Source organism: Trypanosoma cruzi, genomic scaffold, assembly GCF_000209065.1.
Source record: "Trypanosoma cruzi strain CL Brener 1047053516357 genomic scaffold, whole genome shotgun sequence".
Taxonomy (NCBI): Eukaryota; Euglenozoa; class Kinetoplastea; order Trypanosomatida; family Trypanosomatidae; genus Trypanosoma; species Trypanosoma cruzi.
Window position 1 is genome coordinate 1 of NW_001849389.1, and position 17,458 is coordinate 17,458.

General features: G+C 51.2%; 7 protein-coding genes across 7 annotated transcripts, besides 30 other annotated features; all 7 read right to left on the minus strand.

Annotated features, from left to right (window-relative positions):
* Positions 1-17,458: part of a sequence feature (heterozygous, Esmeraldo-like haplotype) that runs on past the window's edge.
* Positions 987-1,045: a sequence feature (T-rich).
* Positions 1,146-1,175: a microsatellite.
* Positions 1,241-1,261: a microsatellite.
* Positions 1,262-1,292: a sequence feature (AT_rich).
* Positions 1,327-1,366: a microsatellite.
* Positions 1,421-1,454: a microsatellite.
* Positions 1,450-1,496: a microsatellite.
* Positions 1,513-1,540: a microsatellite.
* Positions 1,586-1,630: a sequence feature (AT_rich).
* Positions 1,774-3,189, minus strand: Tc00.1047053506227.10 (amino acid transporter, putative; the record flags this gene model as incomplete). Its single annotated transcript, XM_812354.1, has 1 exon — positions 1,774-3,189. The coding sequence occupies one exon, from the start codon at positions 3,187-3,189 to the stop codon at positions 1,774-1,776; it is 1,416 nt and encodes a 471-aa protein (XP_817447.1).
* Positions 3,189-3,222: a microsatellite.
* Positions 3,223-3,260: a microsatellite.
* Positions 3,338-3,376: a microsatellite.
* Positions 3,495-5,039, minus strand: Tc00.1047053506227.20 (hypothetical protein, conserved; the record flags this gene model as incomplete). The annotated part of the gene is made up of 1 exon (XM_812355.1): positions 3,495-5,039. The coding sequence occupies one exon, from the start codon at positions 5,037-5,039 to the stop codon at positions 3,495-3,497; it is 1,545 nt and encodes a 514-aa protein (XP_817448.1).
* Positions 5,085-5,139: a sequence feature (A-rich).
* On the minus strand, positions 5,474-7,015 carry Tc00.1047053506227.30 (hypothetical protein, conserved; the record flags this gene model as incomplete). Its single annotated transcript, XM_812356.1, has 1 exon — positions 5,474-7,015. The coding sequence occupies one exon, from the start codon at positions 7,013-7,015 to the stop codon at positions 5,474-5,476; it is 1,542 nt and encodes a 513-aa protein (XP_817449.1).
* Positions 7,049-7,090: a microsatellite.
* Positions 7,097-7,145: a microsatellite.
* Positions 7,272-7,307: a microsatellite.
* Positions 7,375-7,394: a microsatellite.
* On the minus strand, positions 7,431-8,120 carry Tc00.1047053506227.40 (hypothetical protein, conserved; the record flags this gene model as incomplete). Its single annotated transcript, XM_812357.1, has 1 exon — positions 7,431-8,120. One exon carries the CDS (start codon positions 8,118-8,120, stop codon positions 7,431-7,433), a length of 690 nt encoding a protein of 229 aa, XP_817450.1.
* Positions 8,148-8,256: a sequence feature (A-rich).
* On the minus strand, positions 8,398-9,945 carry Tc00.1047053506227.50 (hypothetical protein, conserved; the record flags this gene model as incomplete). Its single annotated transcript, XM_812358.1, has 1 exon — positions 8,398-9,945. One exon carries the CDS (start codon positions 9,943-9,945, stop codon positions 8,398-8,400), a length of 1,548 nt encoding a protein of 515 aa, XP_817451.1.
* Positions 10,308-10,353: a sequence feature (A-rich).
* Positions 10,505-10,771: a mobile genetic element.
* Positions 11,300-11,339: a sequence feature (A-rich).
* Tc00.1047053506227.80 (mitochondrial DNA polymerase I protein B, putative) lies at positions 11,368-15,621 on the minus strand (the record flags this gene model as incomplete). Its single annotated transcript, XM_812359.1, has 1 exon — positions 11,368-15,621. The coding sequence occupies one exon, from the start codon at positions 15,619-15,621 to the stop codon at positions 11,368-11,370; it is 4,254 nt and encodes a 1,417-aa protein (XP_817452.1).
* Positions 15,712-15,737: a microsatellite.
* Positions 15,774-15,807: a microsatellite.
* Positions 15,993-16,030: a microsatellite.
* On the minus strand, positions 16,057-17,058 carry Tc00.1047053506227.90 (hypothetical protein, conserved; the record flags this gene model as incomplete). The annotated part of the gene is made up of 1 exon (XM_812360.1): positions 16,057-17,058. The coding sequence occupies one exon, from the start codon at positions 17,056-17,058 to the stop codon at positions 16,057-16,059; it is 1,002 nt and encodes a 333-aa protein (XP_817453.1).
* Positions 17,136-17,158: a microsatellite.
* Positions 17,161-17,215: a sequence feature (T-rich).
* Positions 17,234-17,260: a microsatellite.
* Positions 17,343-17,363: a microsatellite.
* Positions 17,433-17,458: part of a microsatellite that runs on past the window's edge.

A 17,458-nucleotide genomic window follows, 5' to 3' on the forward strand; every position in this document is an offset into this window, starting at 1 on the left:
CAACCCCGGGCACGTTCGGCAACCCTCCTCTCCAACATCAACGCCTCCGTGCGGGTGACCGCGACGCGGCAAAAAACAAATCGTCGCGCCCCACTGGGTGCGCTTATTCAAAAACGACTGCGCGCAGATCCAAGCAAGAGGATGCTCCGTGCGCGCTCCTGCCGCCAAGAAGCCCCAAGACGCTTCTTGCCCAAATAAACCGCACAGCCGGCCAAGAGAAGATCGTGCTCGCTGCTCCTTCCCGGTCAACGAATGGGCAGAGTTTGCCAACGCGCCCGCCTCGTTCATAATCCTGTGAAAGCATGAACGCGGCCCCATCATGAAAATGCTGGGGCGTGTCACCCAAATGTTATCATACGCAGGGCGCCTCTGAAATTCAACACCGCCGACGACGCCGCACCAAGATCACCGCCCATCCCGACCCACCCCATAAGACGCGCGAGCGCCTCCTGAACATGTGTGGATTCCTATCCCGAGTCGCCGGGCTCCTGCGCAGCAGCAGCAGCTACAGAGCCTGCAAGCCCCACCCTGGGAACGAGAGACCCATTTGGCCGCGTCGTGAATGCGGAACCCGGGGCAAGTGGAGGAACGCATGCATTCGAGGGCTCACGGCCACCACCATCGTCCCCGCCGCCGTTGCAAAAACGAGGATGCTAGGAGCTTCCCACTGGACAAGGCGACGCTTGGACACCAGGGAGTTGCCACCCCGCGGTTGGGAGGTGAACTCGGGCGGCGCTGGCCCCTCCAAGCCTCTCCGCTCGCCAAAAAAATGCTGCGTTCGCTGCCTCCCAGCGCGGCACATTCGAGAACACAACTCTACTAGTGAAGAAGTAAAGAAAGGAGTTCATCAAGAGACATGTCATCATCCACTTGGCCCCAGCGAGCCCCACAGCCTTTCCACAAGTTTATAAAATTGGGTACGAAGCGGCCGTGGTGGTGCCCTCTAACCCACACGTGCCTGCCTCAGAGGCATGAGTCACTCGCAGTTTTCCTTCGTTTTTCTTTTTTTTCTTTTTTCCCCCTCCTTTTCTTCCCTTTTTTTTTCAGTTCACCTCCCCGGCAGAATGAAAGATGCATGCACGTATCATTTCTGTCTTGACGATCGCAAAATTTAAACCCCGACTCCACTCCACTCCACCCTCAATAATAAAAATATAAATAAATAAATAAATAAAACTATCACTTGACGTTTTCTTTTTTTTTCTGCTGCTTAATTCCCACAAACAAGTTAACTCCGCCAAATAATAATAATAATAATAATTAAATAAATTTAAAAAAAAAAAAGTTTTTTTGATAAAACGACCCGGCAGAAGCATCAAAAAAATAAAATAAATAAAATAAATAAATAAAATAAATAAATAAATAATAATAATAAGCAAGCGAAACTATTTTGCTTCGTGAAGCTGTAAAAAAAAAAAAAACACACATACACACATACACACACACACACTCACTCTCTCTCTCTCTCTCACTCGCTCTTTCTGTCTCTTTCTCTCCTCCGGTCCAACAGCCAAAAGAAGAAAAAAGAAAAAAAAAAAAAGACCATCAATTTCTTTGTTGTTGTTGCTGTTCGTCTCGTGGAACCAATATATATATATATTTATTTATCTAAAAAAAAAAATAATAATAACCCAAACAAACAAACAAAATAATGCACTTGTTCACATCATTGTCTTGATTCACCCGCCAGCAGCGACGGCGGTGGCGAAACTCGCTCAATATATCTCAAATTATTTGTGTCGCATTCCAGTAGGCTCTGCGGAAGAGAGGGGCTCAGTTTTTTTTCACCTCGCCGAACACAGCAGCCGTTGTGCCAAAAACAACCGCCACAACACCGGAAAGAAGCAGTAAATACGTGCAGAAGTAGTGGAAAAAGCCAACGGTCCTCAGGCTCCAGTTCCCAGTGTACATGTAAAACAGGGAGGGAAATATAAAGCCCAAAAACCCACCGCAGAGGCTCCCCACGAGGCCAAAGACAATCGTGATACTTGGAATAAACAAACCCAGTACGAGAGCAACGATGGCCAACGCAGTGCAGAACAGGGCATTCTTCCAAAAAGGCATGGTGGTGACATTCCACCCAATGCAATAGTACATAGAGTCTCGAGAAGGCTGCATACATATGGCAAATCCAACGCAAAGCTTAAAGGCGAGACCAGCGTAAGCAACGGCAATCATGGGGTCGTCACGGACGTTGTAGTAAAGCAGAACGGAGTCCGTGATGGCATCACCAAAGTCTGCATATCCAAAAAAACCCGAAATAATGTAAAGAAAGCAACAAATAACCATGCTGAGCGTGGTGTCCCGTGTCATGCGCCGGGGTGTTGGCTTCCGCATTTCAGCGTACACTTCAAGACAATTTGTTTGGCACAGGAATGCAAATATAAAAAGTGAAAATCCAATAATGGCGCCGTTGCCGGATCGAAACATTTTCAGATCATGGCGTGGCTTTCCATGCTCAAAGCCTCGCACGGCGTGCACCACAATGGCGACAACAAAGTACATGATAAAAGAGACCCCAACGACCGAGGCGTAACGCAGGGAATTAATTTCTTTGGGAATCGAAAGTGGCAGCATCACGCAGAACCATATCACTATCACCAGGCAGCGATTTCCCCAGACGGTTTGCAAAAATGGATTCACGGAGGGATCATCCAGGATGGGACGCAGCATATCTCCCACGGAGATAACATATGAGACGCATGAGCCAAAGCAGAACATCCACATATTAAAGGCTGCCCAGTAGTCCCACCCACGACCGAGTAATCCGCGTGCCAGCTTCTCGTAGCCACGATACCCGGTCTTGTCGACTGCCAATGCCAACAAGTAGGTTGAGAACACCGTCGCCAGAGAGATGACAAGAAGCACAACAACCGAGAGCACAACGCCCGTGCTGTTAAAAGCGGAGGGGAGAGTAATAATGCCAGAGCCAAGCGTGACCGAAGCAAGATTGTACGCGCCGGAGAGCATGCCTCCATGAGATATTAAATCACAATATGGAAACTTTCGTTTACGTGGTACAACGTCTTCCAAGAGAACTTCGTTTTTATCGTTCCCATCATTTATCGCCCCGCCTCCCATATCCTCCATGTCAGGCGTAATTAATGTGTAATCCGCCACTGTCCCGCCACCCATATACCCTTGCATCTCCACCCCATTTTCATGCATACTTTCTCTTTCAAGAGGCATTCTTTTTTTTTTTTTTTTTTTTATTTATTTCTTATGTGTATATGTGTGTTTATGTGTATGTGTGTATGTGTGCTACGTTCACTTCGCTATTCCTCTTGTTTCACTTTGTTTTTTTGTTGCTTGTTTGTTTCTTCTCTAGCAAAGGAGAAAACAAAAAAATAAATTAATTAATTAATAAATAAATAAACATGTCGTATCCACCGGCGTCAATCATGTGGGCAACGGAAGGAAAGGAGGGGTAACTCGCAAATGTATTGCGTACATGTATCCATTTTATATATACTTCACATAAGAAACGGAGAAAATCATATTTCCGACTGTACATTTGCCGCCTCGCGGAGAAAAAGAAGCGGGGGGGCTGTCGGGCAGATGCGGCTAAATAACGTGTTGATGCGATTTGCCACGTAATTTTGAATAAACTTTCGATCCCTCAAATCAACCACAGACAACAAACGCTCCAAGTTACCAGGAAACTTTGCCGTGTCATCGATCACACCAAGAATGTGATTTACCTGCATCAGTGCCTCCACAACGATGGAGCGAACAGCGGCCTTCGTGTCCGCATCCAAAAAAAATTCCTTCGTGGTACCAAAAAAGGAATTGTTCAAATTAAAGGATTGGTATTGTCCACTCAGTTGCACAAGATGCTGGCGTCGCAGTGCCCAAAGTTCATCCTTGTAGTTTGCAAGCTCCGCACTGCTAGCTTCTAAATGGCGTTGCAATTCGATGGTCAGAAGCGCAACGCTCTTCTTCCCCTCGGTCTCGGTCAGACTCGCAATGGTGTTGGGAGACACTGGCACCATTGGCAGTGTGGCGGTGTAGGCAGCGCTCGGGGTTTTGTTGCTCATCATTGCGATGAGCCGCATTTCGTTCTCCCGGACCCTGGCGGACAAGGACTGGAGTTCCTCCCTAAGTTGCTTCTGGCGCCTAATGCAAAACTGTTGCTTCTGTAACTCCAACGCAATCATACGCTGCATGACGACCATTTCCTCGGCGATAGACGTCGTCTCTTTCTCCAGAACGACAGAGTGCCCTTGGACCTTCAGAAGCTCCACAATAAGCCGTGACATCTCCTCCTGCGCGGATGCCTTATCCTCCAGCTCCTCTACGGACAACTTTGTCATTTCAACAACCCCCTTGTCGAGGCGGTGAAGCATCAACTGAAGCATTTCTTCCTGCTGTTGACTCGTCTCAGACTGCATTTCGGCAATGAGGACCACATGCTCTCCGTGATCCCTGAAGTACTTCTCCTCTGCGTCACGATAAAGTTGCTGCATCGTCTGCTGCTCCAGAAAAGCCGCCTCCACCTCATTATCCTTCACCGCAAGGTTACATAGTGTTTCCAGCATTTGCTTCTGATCCGAAAAGAAGCCCTCCGCTATCTCCTCCATGTCCTCCAAGAAAATAAGCCTGGCATCCGATAATTCCGTCATGAGATTCCGCGCCGTCGTGGTGACTCTCTCCCTCTTGCGCTGAGCCTCCTCTCGCTCCTTCTCCTTCAGCAACTCGAATTCACTGACATCCTCCTGAATGTTTTTGGCTTTCTCCATCGTTCTCTGCAACTCCTTCTCCGACGCCAGAAACTGGGGACAGGCGCGCGGGGCAAGCAGGTGTCGTGTCCGCCCAAAGAAGGCGGTCCTCGCAACCTCGCCCGTGCCCTTTTGGCCCTTCTCGCCCTCGAAGCAGGCGCGGGTCGCGTCCAGCAGCGAGCCGTCCATAAAAGAGGGTTTGTCGTCCACCTCCTTCACGCAATCCCACAAAATGTCAACCTCCAGCTCATCGCCGGCCGGCTCCGGTGCCACAAGCGGCGGCGGGGCATTCTTCTTCTTCCTCCTTCCCTTCGGTGGCATCCAACTCCCCTTCTTTTTTTTTGTTCCTTTCTTCCCTGCCATGGCAAACAAACAAAGGGAAAAAAAAAAATGCAAAAAAAAAAAAATAGACGCAAGAAAAGTTGTCGACATCTCCAACCAGCCAACGGCTCACCGCCTACGTCCTTTTCCCTTTTTTTTTTTTCTTCTTCACCTCTTGAGCGACTAGAGGCAGGTTGTCCCTTCCCCTCCATGCACGAGTCCTTCCCGATACTGTGGTGCCACAATGGTACAATAAAGAAGCAGTTGCCTCATCATCCACTCACAACAAGAGAAATTGAAAATGGAAACGCAACCAAAACAACTCAGTCAAAAAAATAAATAAATAAACGGAATCACTACGATAAAATATAAAACGCATGCTTCCTCCTTCTCTTCTTGCCTTCTGTGATGTGCCTTATTTCCATTCTAGCAGTCTAGTCTCTCATGATGTACTGAGACACGCGCTCCGCATTCTCGAGTGCCTGAAGCGCCTTTAAAATGGTTTCTTCATCTGCCATGGACCCCACCGAAGTTGGCGCTTTGATTCCACTTTTTGCTGAGTGTGACTCCTGAGCGAGGGTGGTGGAACCATTCAAGACCGACATTGGCCTGCATGTGCTGCTCCTCTCTATCAAAGGCTGAGTCCCACGCCGGAATGCAATGGGCATGGCAGCAACAGCTTCTTCCTCCTCCATTTTCTCCGCCTCCCTTCTAATCAACATCAGTCTTTGCTTCTTTCTCTCCTGCCATAGATGCATGCGTACATCCAGTGGAAGCCCCGACACGCCGTCTGCAGAGGTGCGGCTCTCGTTAATCTTCGGGGCAAATGTGCACTCCGGTCCCAACTCCCGTTCTCCCTCTGAAAAGGAGCGCCGCCGTGCGGCCCGTTTGCCACCATCCATGTATAGTTGATCAAAACGTCGATCAAGATCCTTACGACACAAAAGCAACTTTCTAGGGGCTGTTTCTTCGCAATTCGCTTGACGGGGCTTCAGGAGGCGCTCAGTCGTGGACTCGTTCATCCGCGCCGCAATGAGTTCACTCACTCGGTTTATATTTGGATGAAACTCAGCACCCTCCTCGGAAGTCACAAGACGTCTCTGTTGTTGCTGTTGAAGCCCGTGTTCATACAAGTCCTCATATGCATGTCTCCCTGGCCTTCTGTGGAGCTTTTCAGCCCTTTCCGAAATGGACGGATGAAACGGGAATTCCGTATTCTCCTCGATCACCTCCTGCAGTCGTTCCCTCGTGTCCCTTTCCTCGCTTTGCTTCTCCTTGGCGTGCAAATAAAGCCGCTCCACAGCCGTGTACGGAAGGAGCAACTTCTTTGCTTTTTTGGTTATCATCGGGGCCGCGCGTATGGCATGCATCTCGTTTCTTTTTCTCTCCAGCTGCTCGTCTGCCATTGCCTTGCGGCGCAGCAGAGCCTCTTGGACAGACAAGTCCGCGATATTCTCCTTTAACCGCCGTTCACGCGCGAGACGCGCAGACTCAATCGATATTCGGGGATGAAAATTCAGTTCTGCGGTGGACTCCTCAATGAGGCGTTCGTACCTCTGAGCCCGCCTGCGCGTCAATGTCTCCGAAGTACTGGATGAAATGGCACGCGTGCCTCTCTGCGTCCTTGGCTCTGCCCTCTCGAGGAGTTTTGCCTCCGCCATCTCTGCCTCCTCCTGGCAAATTCTGCGTGCTCGCTCCACCCGTTCATCTCTCTGCCTCCCGTATTCCAGCAGCCGCTCCTCGACGGGCACACCGACGGTACAACGGGAGCTACGAGGCCTCAATGGCCGCTTCTCATGTCGCTTCTCCGGCCTCGTCCCATCCCTTTCATCATCGCCACCGCCATCGTCGTGGGATACGGACACAAGTTTCGAAAGAAGCCACTGCCGCTGTTCCTCAAACGCCTCGCGCTGGCGCCGCATTCGCTCGTCCTCTACCACAAGACGGCAGGTCAGCACATCGCCCAGCTCCGTCATGTGTGCAACTCTACTCCCCGTCCCCTCTCCTGCAAACAAACAAAAAAAAAAAACAGAAAGCAAAAAAAAAAAAAAGGAAGGAACCAACAAACAAGCAAACACACACGCACACACACAAAAAAAAAGGCAACGGCGGCACACAAACAGTTGGGATCGCATGAAGGCAAAAATTATTAAGGCGGGGTTGCACTCCGACTCCAAGCTGTGCCCTCCCCCTAATTTTTATTCCTTTTCGCATAAAGAACAAACCAACATTTTCTTGTTTTTGTTTTTGTTGTTTTTTTTTTTCTTGAAAATGGAAATTTATAAGTACTGTCTACATTCAAACTAATTTCATCGTCATCGTTCTTTGTTGTTGTTTTGTTTGTTTGTTTGTTTGACCCTCTTCGCTGATGTCATTTCTTTTTGTTGTCTTCTACCACTGAGCCTCGTTAGAGTAGGAACGAGTAAAGAATCGACGTCCAAACGCATCGGGATTTTTCATGATCTCTTGCTGCTGCTGCTGCTGTTGTTGGCGTGCAGCTTCTGAATTTCGAGGTATCTGCGATGAATAAATAGGGGGCATCACCTTCTTCTTGCGCTCCCCCTCCAGCAAGTACTTCATCCGAGCCTCCTCGAAGCATTTGAGCAGGTTGGGCAGGCTGGGCCCCCCATCCCTCCTGCGTTGAGAGTATGAGCGGTCAGCCAAGATAATACTCGGCTGCGCGGTGGAATTTGTGTCGCCAGAGCACTGACTCGATCCCCTAAATAATGACGACTGGGAAACAGATCGACGAGCCCGGATGCTCTGCAGTCGTTCGTGTCGGCTTTCGTGGCGCAGGCGGAGTGCCTGCAGTTCCTGCTGCAAACGGCATGTTTTCATGCGGAGCCTTTCCGGCGATGATAATCGCGGGACAAGGGCTTTGGAATTTGCGGGGCGGTGGCGCACCGTTGGGAGCCGCGCCGCCGTGAAAGCGCGTGCCGGCCGCTCTTCAAAGGCCCCCGTGTGCGCTTCACCCCCTCCCCCCAGTGAAGACGGGGAGAACGCCGCCTGAACCGACCACGCATCACTGCCGACTACGGCGTTCCGCGGGGCTGTGAACGCCGCTGTTTGACTATCCGACATGCGACGCCAGAGACTAGAGAACTTAGCAAAAAAGACCAGGAAGAAGAAATTAAAAAATAAAAATAAAAAATAGAAGCAAAGATGAGACATCAGTTAAAAGCGCTAAGACGGAGACATAAAAAAAAAAAAAAAAAAAGTATATACAGGCATAGCGTCTTCACTGAGACTGGGCGCAGCAAACGGTTTTCCCACACAGACACACACCAGCAATTCCCATTCGAAAGAAAAATTTGTGTCACAAAAAAAAAAAAAAAAAACAAGGAAAGAGACCAATTTTCTACGCCCCCAGCGTCGTAAATCGAAAGGAGTATGCAGTTCCACCCTTGTTTGAATTGTCGCGCCCGGCCACGCCCACCTTCTCCATAACTTGAGGCGTTTCGGGAGACAACTCAGCACTGATCTGAGACGGGGAGTCAATGCCAGCACATGGCCCTCCCACGCTCGATACAACACCCACACCGTCGTCATGACGGGTCGCGGGATCAACAGAAACAAGTCCTTCGTAGCCCACATGTCCTCGAAGAGCCTGGTGCGCTCGTTGCATGTATTCACGCACTTCTACCGACAGAGGGCTGTCCCCCTCTAAAGGCTTCTCAGGAACGAGAACAATCTGTTGCCGCTCGCTTAGGCGAGGAGCCGGAAGATCTTCAAGCGGCCTCCCACCAATCTTTGTGGCCACCACCCTCATGCCATGCGTGAACTGAGAGAGAGAAGTCAGCCTCTGCCCTGTATCTGCGGAGAAAAGGGTCCCTACGGGCCGCAAATGAAGAAGTTCAGACACTCGCTGTTTGACCTGTGACATGGTGCGGAGCTGCTGCACCATCAGAATGGCCGGTGGGGTGTCCGGCGACTCGTTGTTGATAAGAAACACCTTCACGGGACGGACCTCAGCGTGGGCGCAAGGATCAGTATGGCGAGCACGCGTCCACGCGGTGGGTCGCACCTCATCCTCATCTTTTCTAACCGTGTTTTCCGCCCCCTTCTCTACTGCGGATGCCATTGAAACGCGGGCAACGGCAGGCCTCTCCCCCAATGCCACGACAGCACCTTCCACAATCGGGAATACGACGCCGCCCTTCACCACTGGCGGTGCCTCCCACGGCTGTCCGTACTGTCCAATAAACACACGCCGGGGCACCACCCCGCAGTTCTCCACAGCGCGCAAAATGTCGGTGAAGGAGGCATGATCCCGTGACGCGTTGCGCCTTCCGTCCAGAATCACCACAGGAGCCATGCGAAGTATTGCGCAGTGCAACCCTGGATTGTAGGCGCAATCGCCCGTCAAAACCACCAGCGGGACGCCATTCTGTGATACGCACACCCCACATGATGCCTCCGCGGCAGAAGTGTCGAACACAAGCAGCGACACCGCGGCCACACATGGCAAATGATACGGCGGCAAATTTGCGTCCGGTGGGACACCAGGAGAAGGGATGGCGACAAAGTCACAGACACCATCACCATTGGCTGCTTTGACGCCGTTTAACCGCGAGCGTACCTCCGCCAATCGGTGTTCCCTAATGCAGGACATCACCGCCTCGCTAGCAACAATGCGAAGACGCCTCCCCTTGCAACTCTCCACGGCGATGATGACCGGAAGCTCGGCGGACATGTGCGAGCGGTTCGAAAAAATGAAAATATTGGAGGGAATGACGCCAAAGTAGCGGAGACACTGCCTCGTCACACCGTACCCGGCGCCGAACAGAATGAGTGGTTCTTCGTCCATGCAGAGAACGTAACCAGGGCTACAACTCCCATCATAGACCATGGAGGCACCTTTACCCGTTCCCAAACAAACTACAGAGAACTGTGTATCGTGGCGCATCGTGTGGTGCAACTGCCATGCAGAACCAACGGCGGTGCGTTGACACCACTCTCTCCCCCTGCGGCTGCTGAAATGAGAACAACTCGGTTTAAAGGAACAAAAAAAAAAAAAAAAAGACAAAATCGTTAAGTGGGCAATCAAACAAAATGCAGAGCGGCGTAACTGCCCCCCACGCAGCAACAACACCTCGTCTCCACATTTCTTTTTTCTGCTTCACCATTCTCCGCGGCACTCTTTGCGCCCACACACAATTACACAGAGAGAAAGAGAGGGAGAGGATAGAAGAAACCCCTTCATCCCCATCCACGTCCCTTCCCCCCGTTAGCAAAACAACATCGACATTCATTTTCCATGCCGTTTATAAAGAAACTAAAAAAAGAAAAAAGAAAAAAGAAAAAAGAAAAAAAAGTTTGTGATTATTTACCAAAAGCAAATCATGTATTCCTCCGGGGTCGGGCTGCAGCAAAAAGATTTGTATTCATACTGTCAATGACCCTTCATGTCCTCCGGCTTCAATTCAAAGTCAAATACTTTGGCATTCTTTACGATACAATTCCTCCCCTGGCTCAGCCGGCCACCTCAACGTGGTGCCAGGGTCTAGTACTCTTTGCTAGAGAGGAAGCTAAGCGCCTGCTGTTCATGCTTCAAACCCGATGAGTAGTTGTTACTTAGTTTTACGGGCCGGAAGGGCAGATGTTGGAGCCATTCTATAATGGCTGCCCGCGGAGTAAGGTTATCCCTGCTGCTGAATTCCTTCGTACGCTTACCAGAGCTGCACAATTGAGGTGTAGTTACTACGACTGGTAAGAGAAGAAAAAAAAAAAAAATACAATTCCTCGGCACATGCTTCGGGGTGGTGCTAACGCCGTGCTAAATCTCCCAACGCAGTGTCACCTGCGCGGGAGTCCTGCCGTAATTGCTGGTGATGGTCTTCAGGCTGGGGATCCACGAGACGGTTGCCCGGCCCTTGCGGCAAAAATGCCGTCACAAAAATACTCTTCGCCTTTCAATAGGCACGCAGCTTCCCTTGGTTGTTCAGCAGGTGGTGCTCAATCCCCTTTGACCATGAGAGAAACCCTGCAGTGCTTCGGAGACTCTTTTTTTTTTTTTTTCGTGTGTGTGTGTGTGTATGTGCGTAACATCTGAGTGCTTCTATGTTTTTTTTTTTTTTCGCCAAGCGTGGACTTCCCAAACGTGGGTGTAGACAAGCAGAAAAGAAAAAGAACACGTGCAATTTACATAACACGGCAGCAATTCAGACCCGCATGCGCACCACCTCCTCCCTCCACCCACTCGCCCACCATCAACGGCACAAGCAGTCAAGTAAACGGGAAGGCAAACAGGTGACGGAACCAACAAAAAAAAGAAAAAGGAAAAGAAAAAAGGAAAGAAGAGTCAGCCGTCTTCTACCGCCGCCGTCTTCTACATGTCGCTCTCTATGATGTCCGCTGCGTCCGCCTCGAGGCTCGGGAGGGGCTCCTCCGCCTCCGCCCCTACTGCACTCCTCCCCTGCAACGCGACACAGCTAAAATCATCCGTGATGGTCTCCATGGAGCACATGTCCACGCCACACTGCGTTGTGATATTCAGGGGAACCTTCAGCTCCACACCTGGGAATGCCTTGGCAACGTACGTGTGTACCTCCGTGAGTATATCCCGCGTCTCGCGGATGCACTCCTCCAGTACGTCGAGGTGGCAGTCCAGCCACAGCGAGTCGTGTACAAAATTTACCATAAATGCCTTCTGCCCGTAAAAGTCCCTCCGCACAAAATGACGGAACACACGTCCCACCATCATCTGGGCCAGCTCCGCACCAAAGCCCTGAATGGGGTAATTCTTCACCGGCGGCAGGTTCAGCACCACATCCCGTGTCTTAAAACTCATGCGAATCCCAGTCGGGAGTTCCACAACGAAATGCGTTGGCAAGCCGGGATTCTCTGCCCGTAAGGCAACCGTGCGGACAAGTCGGTGGAACTGCATGATGCCAGGGTACTCCTCCTCCTCCTTGCGGATGGAGGCCTCAAGGTCCTCCACGGGAATACCGGTCGTCTTGTGCAGCAGCGGAACCCCCGCCCCGTAGAGACGCTGAAACGAAAAAGTCTTGGCTGTCCGGCGCAGCTGAACGTACTCCGGGATGCCACGCTTGTAACCCTTGTATATCTCATCATACGGAAGCCCGCTGAAAAAGGATGCCCGTTTGATGTGGAAGTCAACGCCGCGATTCAGATCGGACACAAGCCGAGGATCACCGCATAGGAGAGCCAACACAACAATCTCCAGCTGCGAGTAGTCCAGCTCTACGCAGCGCCCTTTCTCACCAAAACGGGATACGAAAAGACGTCGTATAGGAGACTTGTCGTCCTTCGGTATGTTCTGACAGCTCGGGTATGAGCTTGTCGTGCGAGAGGTTGATGTTGCCGTGAGGTCAATGAGCTGCCTCACCTTGCCGTCACTGTGCAGAACAGACAATCGCCCACTGGGGTCGGAGTGAAGAAACCGCGCCGCATTCCGTTCCAACTGTTGCTTCTGAAGCAGCAGTCCCGCCACAGTTACCTGATTTCGGTGCAGTACCTGTAAAGTGTTCTCGTTGATGGGCTTGCTCCGCAGGGACGCCAAGAGCCGCGGGTTATCGATGAACTGCGACGCCACACCGGGCAGGCGCACCACGACTCGGTCCCGTCGACGCTCCGGCGGGAGAAAACAGCCGACGCCGGGGTAAACAACCAACGTGCGTGCGGCATGGCTGAAAACGGCATCCCGCTGCTTCACAGAATCTCGCCCCGCCAGACCCAACGCATTTACAAGAACAAACCACAGTGTCTTTGCATCCGTGTCCGCACGATGGAGAAGGCCATCCGCCTCTACATGAAGTCCCTCCACCAAGGAGGATAATCGAAGGGAAGTTGTCAACGTCTCAAGAACACCTCGGTCAACCCGGGGGTTCTCCGTGGAACCCTGCAGCTCACGCTTGAGAGCCTTTAGCAGGACAAGTGAATCACAGAAAAGAATGTTGTCCATGCACACACCTTCACGCTCAAACGCGCGGCGAAGCAGCGGTTCGTCTAGTGCAAACACGTTGTGTCCAATGAGAACAACGACCTCGTTGGGATCTATTTGAGCCTCATCAAGGCGTAAATACCGCGCCAAGGCTCGTGTCACCTCCGGTAGTCGCGGCGCTCCACGCACCATGCCGTCTGTGATGTGGTGAATCGCCATCGTCTCCTGCGGTATGGATCGCTCCGGATCTACGAGCGAACTGAAGGACGTTGCCTCAACGGGATCCCACGCGGCAATTTCAATGATGGCATCCGTCGCGGTGTTTAAGCCAGTGGACTCAATGTCAAACACAACAAGTCTATACGTCCGCATCCCAGCGCTCTCATCCTTCGACAGATATTGGCTTACGCGCTGTGAAAGACGCCCTGCCGTTCGCAGTCCCTTCTCACTTGCAAACCGCTGCAGGTGAACATCCGCTGACAGCAAAGAGAGGTTGCCATACCGGTGGCAGAAGTGAATGAGGTGGGACGTCCAAGTGGAAGATTCCAGCGAAGAATCCGTGTACCCCAGTGTGATACTTCCGCCAAAAAAAAGCGCACCCAAATGCTGCAGGGAATTCCAATCAAAAAGTTTCTGTAAATCGACAGGCACTTCATTGGGGACGTACAAACTAAGAGCCTTGTCAGTGGCCAAAAGCCGATTTCGAACTGCCTGCGCTTGACGAGCAGCCTCCTCCACGTCAATTTGAATACCCGCATTCTCAATGGCCGCCATGGAGAGAAGAGAGTCCATGCGATGGGCGATGCAAATAACTTGGCTCCGTTCGCACGACTTTGAAAGCTGCTCCCGGAACACGGTGGAAAGTGCATCCACAGCAGCGATCAGGTAATGGCGAAGAAACGTAAGTGGCAGATCCACTGTGGCGACCCCAAGAACAGAAGAGGGCGGTGTCATGACGCCGTACTTCAATGCAACATCACGAAAGTTATTGCTTCCCGTCTGGCATCGCTGGGCCTCCAAAATGTACTCCGCCAGCATTGTGCACCACACCCTCCCTCCACGCTTAAAAAATCGATGCAATTCCGGGTCATCCCACAGAAACAAAAGCAGTTGCTTGGCATCATGACACACAATCACGTCAAACTCGTTTAAAGAGGGAAGTTTAAAATCCCCCCGGGCCGCATACTTCGTCCATGGCTCCACCACGCGGTGCTGTGCGTCCATCAGGGATGCGGCCACCACAAAGTTCACTGAGGCATGCGGATTCGCCGGACGCGTGTATGCGGCAAATTCCGTCGTTACATATGCGATAAAAAGATGTTTCTTGTACTTCCGCACCTCCGCCTTCTCCCTCGCTACACGACGGCTCAAAGATAAGACGCCCAGCCACTTTTCCACCTCCGCGTTCGTCAAAGAGACCGCTGCCTCCGCGGTACGGTGCGGTATCCTTGCTTCTACACCGCCCTCCCGCAGTCGTTTGCTGTGGTATCTGCGGAAATTGTTCCCGGCTGTGATGTAAATCTCAAAGAGGAGGTCCATATCGAGACCCCCCGACACTTCACGGAGTAACGTCCAAAAACGGGACGGCTCTGACTGGTAAACGCCGCGGTACTTCTCACCGAGCTCGGAGGCGAACACCAAATGGCACTGACGGCCGGCCTTTGTCATGGCAACACGACACCGAAGCAGCGTTGGACGATCGGTTCGATTTGTTGGAAGAAGAATGATACGCTTTTGGTGCCGCTCCAGCATACATGCCAGAATATCGGAAAGCATGCCCCTGGCCACATACCGTCTCCTGTGTACTGGATCCCACAGCACGACGTTAAGGCCACGTGAACCAGACCGCACCAAGTGAATAACAAAAACGTCAAAGCGAGGCACGATAAGAAAATTAATTGTGCGGATTGGGTCCTCTTCATTCATACGGCACGCCAACGTGCGCAGGTACACCCAGTGGGCACGAAACCATGGTTCACTGAGTGGCTTTGGGGTGATCACGGCATAATTCGTCACCAACTCACGCAAGGGCGGTGGATTCGGGTCCAACGCCTCCGCCATCTCCAGGTTGTCCACATGCAGAACAGGAATGATGCCACTTTGCCGCAGTGTCACGAGAAGTCTCTTGAAATAGGGTGCAAGTACGTCTCGCTCCTTTTTGTGCTCCACGAGCGGGAGAAGAATCACCTGCGTCAAACCATGAGTGTGCTGCATGAGCTCATCCGCCACCGTGGACAGGTCGATGCCGCAGCCATCACCATGATTATCCCCACCACCGTTGTGACTCGTCTCCGCGCTGTCGGGAAGTGGCGAGCCCACAACAACTACACGATCCCGTTCAATGGAAAAAAAGTGAAAGCATCGAGACCGCAGGTCGTACGACACCAGAAACACCGGAAGGTCCTCGCAACGACGCTGCTCCTCCTCTTGAACCCGCACGGCGTGGCTATCTTGCTGGGTCTCCATGCCCTTCACGACCCGCTCGTAGTGTTGCCGCACACTTTCCGCCACACCGGCGTCCAACGAGACGGGCAGACGAAAAAACTCCGTGAAACCCTCAGCATCATCGGTGAGTGGTGCCGCGTTCTGCAGCGCCGTCTGGGTGTTTATAAGTGAGAGGAAGCTGAACGCACACCGCATGTCGCACCTGGCGCCCACCACACAAAACAACCGACGCATTGGGCCTCCTGCTAATATTGCCGGCGACCGTCCAGTAACTTCTCCTTTTTGTTTTTCCTGAAAGAAGAGAAAAAGAAAGAGAGAAGCGTAAAAAATAAAATAAAAATAAAAATAAACGCCAAAAACATGTTCCTTTCTTTTTTTCCCGCTCCTTTTTTTCTTTTTTCTTTTTTTTTTTTTTTTTTTCATGTCGCTTCAACCCCCGCAGCCTCTTCATTTTGAAGACGGTACAAAAGGACGTAGGATGAGGGCGTGCAATGTGCGCCTCCCGTTTTCCCGGTGCGTCCCCACACCACGGCCGTCCCAATACAACGACTCCACAACAACAACCCTTCACCCCCTCCCTCCCAAGAAGTGAAATGAAGAAAGGAATATATATATATGTATATATATATATATATATATATATGTTCCGCCTCAGGGTTTTGATCCCGTTTATTTGCTAGCCGGCTGCTGTGCTGGTATGCGTGCAGTGGAGGCCGTCCCCAATTTCTTCATCCTCTCCACCTCCTGGACCGCCTCCATGTACGCCCGAGCCTCCTCCTGACGCTTTTTTTCAAGCAGCGTGGACTGCGCGGTCATGTGCCTCCGCAGTGCAAACAGTTCCTTTTGGCGTTGGTAGCACCTGCCCATGCCGTAAAGCGACCCAATCGTGACGGAAAACCAAAATAAGACGTACATGGTGTGCACAATGGGCATCAGGTGAACGTACGTCACCTCTTCCGTGCTCCGGCGCCACGGCCATGCATGTCCCCGCACAATCCGTTGGTCATCTCCAGTGTAGTCCTCCAGCATCTCCACGTAGTAGTGGTGGAGACCGTGCTGGGAGACGCGAGCGTCCACGTTGTTGGTTCCCCAGCGCCGCTTGTAGTAATCTAACGCCATGTTCCACGGCCGAAGCGCCAACCACGAGAGGTCGGCAGCAGCGGGCCCCTCGTTCAATACGTTTTTTCCCCAAAAAAGAGACGCTGAGAGGTATTCCTCGCGGCGGAATATCCCACGCACCGTCGTCAGGGCAAATCCCTCGCCAATGTACTGCGCCAAAAGTGTGCGATGTTTACCCGCGTCGATTGGAACCCAGCCACGGTTTATCATGACAAACTGCTTTGTTCCGGCAATCTCAAAGGGTGTCATGACAAGAAACCCTCCCTTGCTCTCCTCGTGGGTGGCTCCACCCTTGTACGACGGTATCGAGCGGGGCCCCACGAGCACAGAACCCTCGTTGTCGAGTACCCCCTCCAATTGCACCGGAAGAAACTCAAACTCATCGACGGTCTTGTCGCTTGCTGGGAGTTCCTTCAGCGCGGGCTTCATGATGTTTTTGTGGTTCTCAAGTAATCGCTTCTTTTCCGAGCGACGAAAGATCTGCCATATGCCAGCATTAAATGACACCACGGCGCTCGTTAGAAACATGAAGCCCATGTAATCGGGCCTCATGACTGGTTTCTTCAGGCTGCGGTGGTTGCACTGAATTGACGTCCAGGCTGCCACAAGAAGCCGTATAACTTGCCTTCTTGTTGTTGTTGTTGTTGTCGTTCCTTTTTATTTTTTTTGGCTGCTTTTTTTGTTTTATTTTCACTTTTTTTTTTTTTTTGTGTATTTTGTTTTGCCCAAATAAATAAATAAATAAATAAATAAAAACAGACGCAAATAAATATATATATTTGGCCACAATAACAAAAAGCACACATGTCGTTGGGCGCCTGAATAATGCCACATGTCACACACACACACACACACACGCGTAGGAACAAGAAGGGAAGAAAGAGAAGGACAAACACAAAAAAATGCATCCAACTGCAATGGACATATTTATTTTATTTTATTTATTTTATTT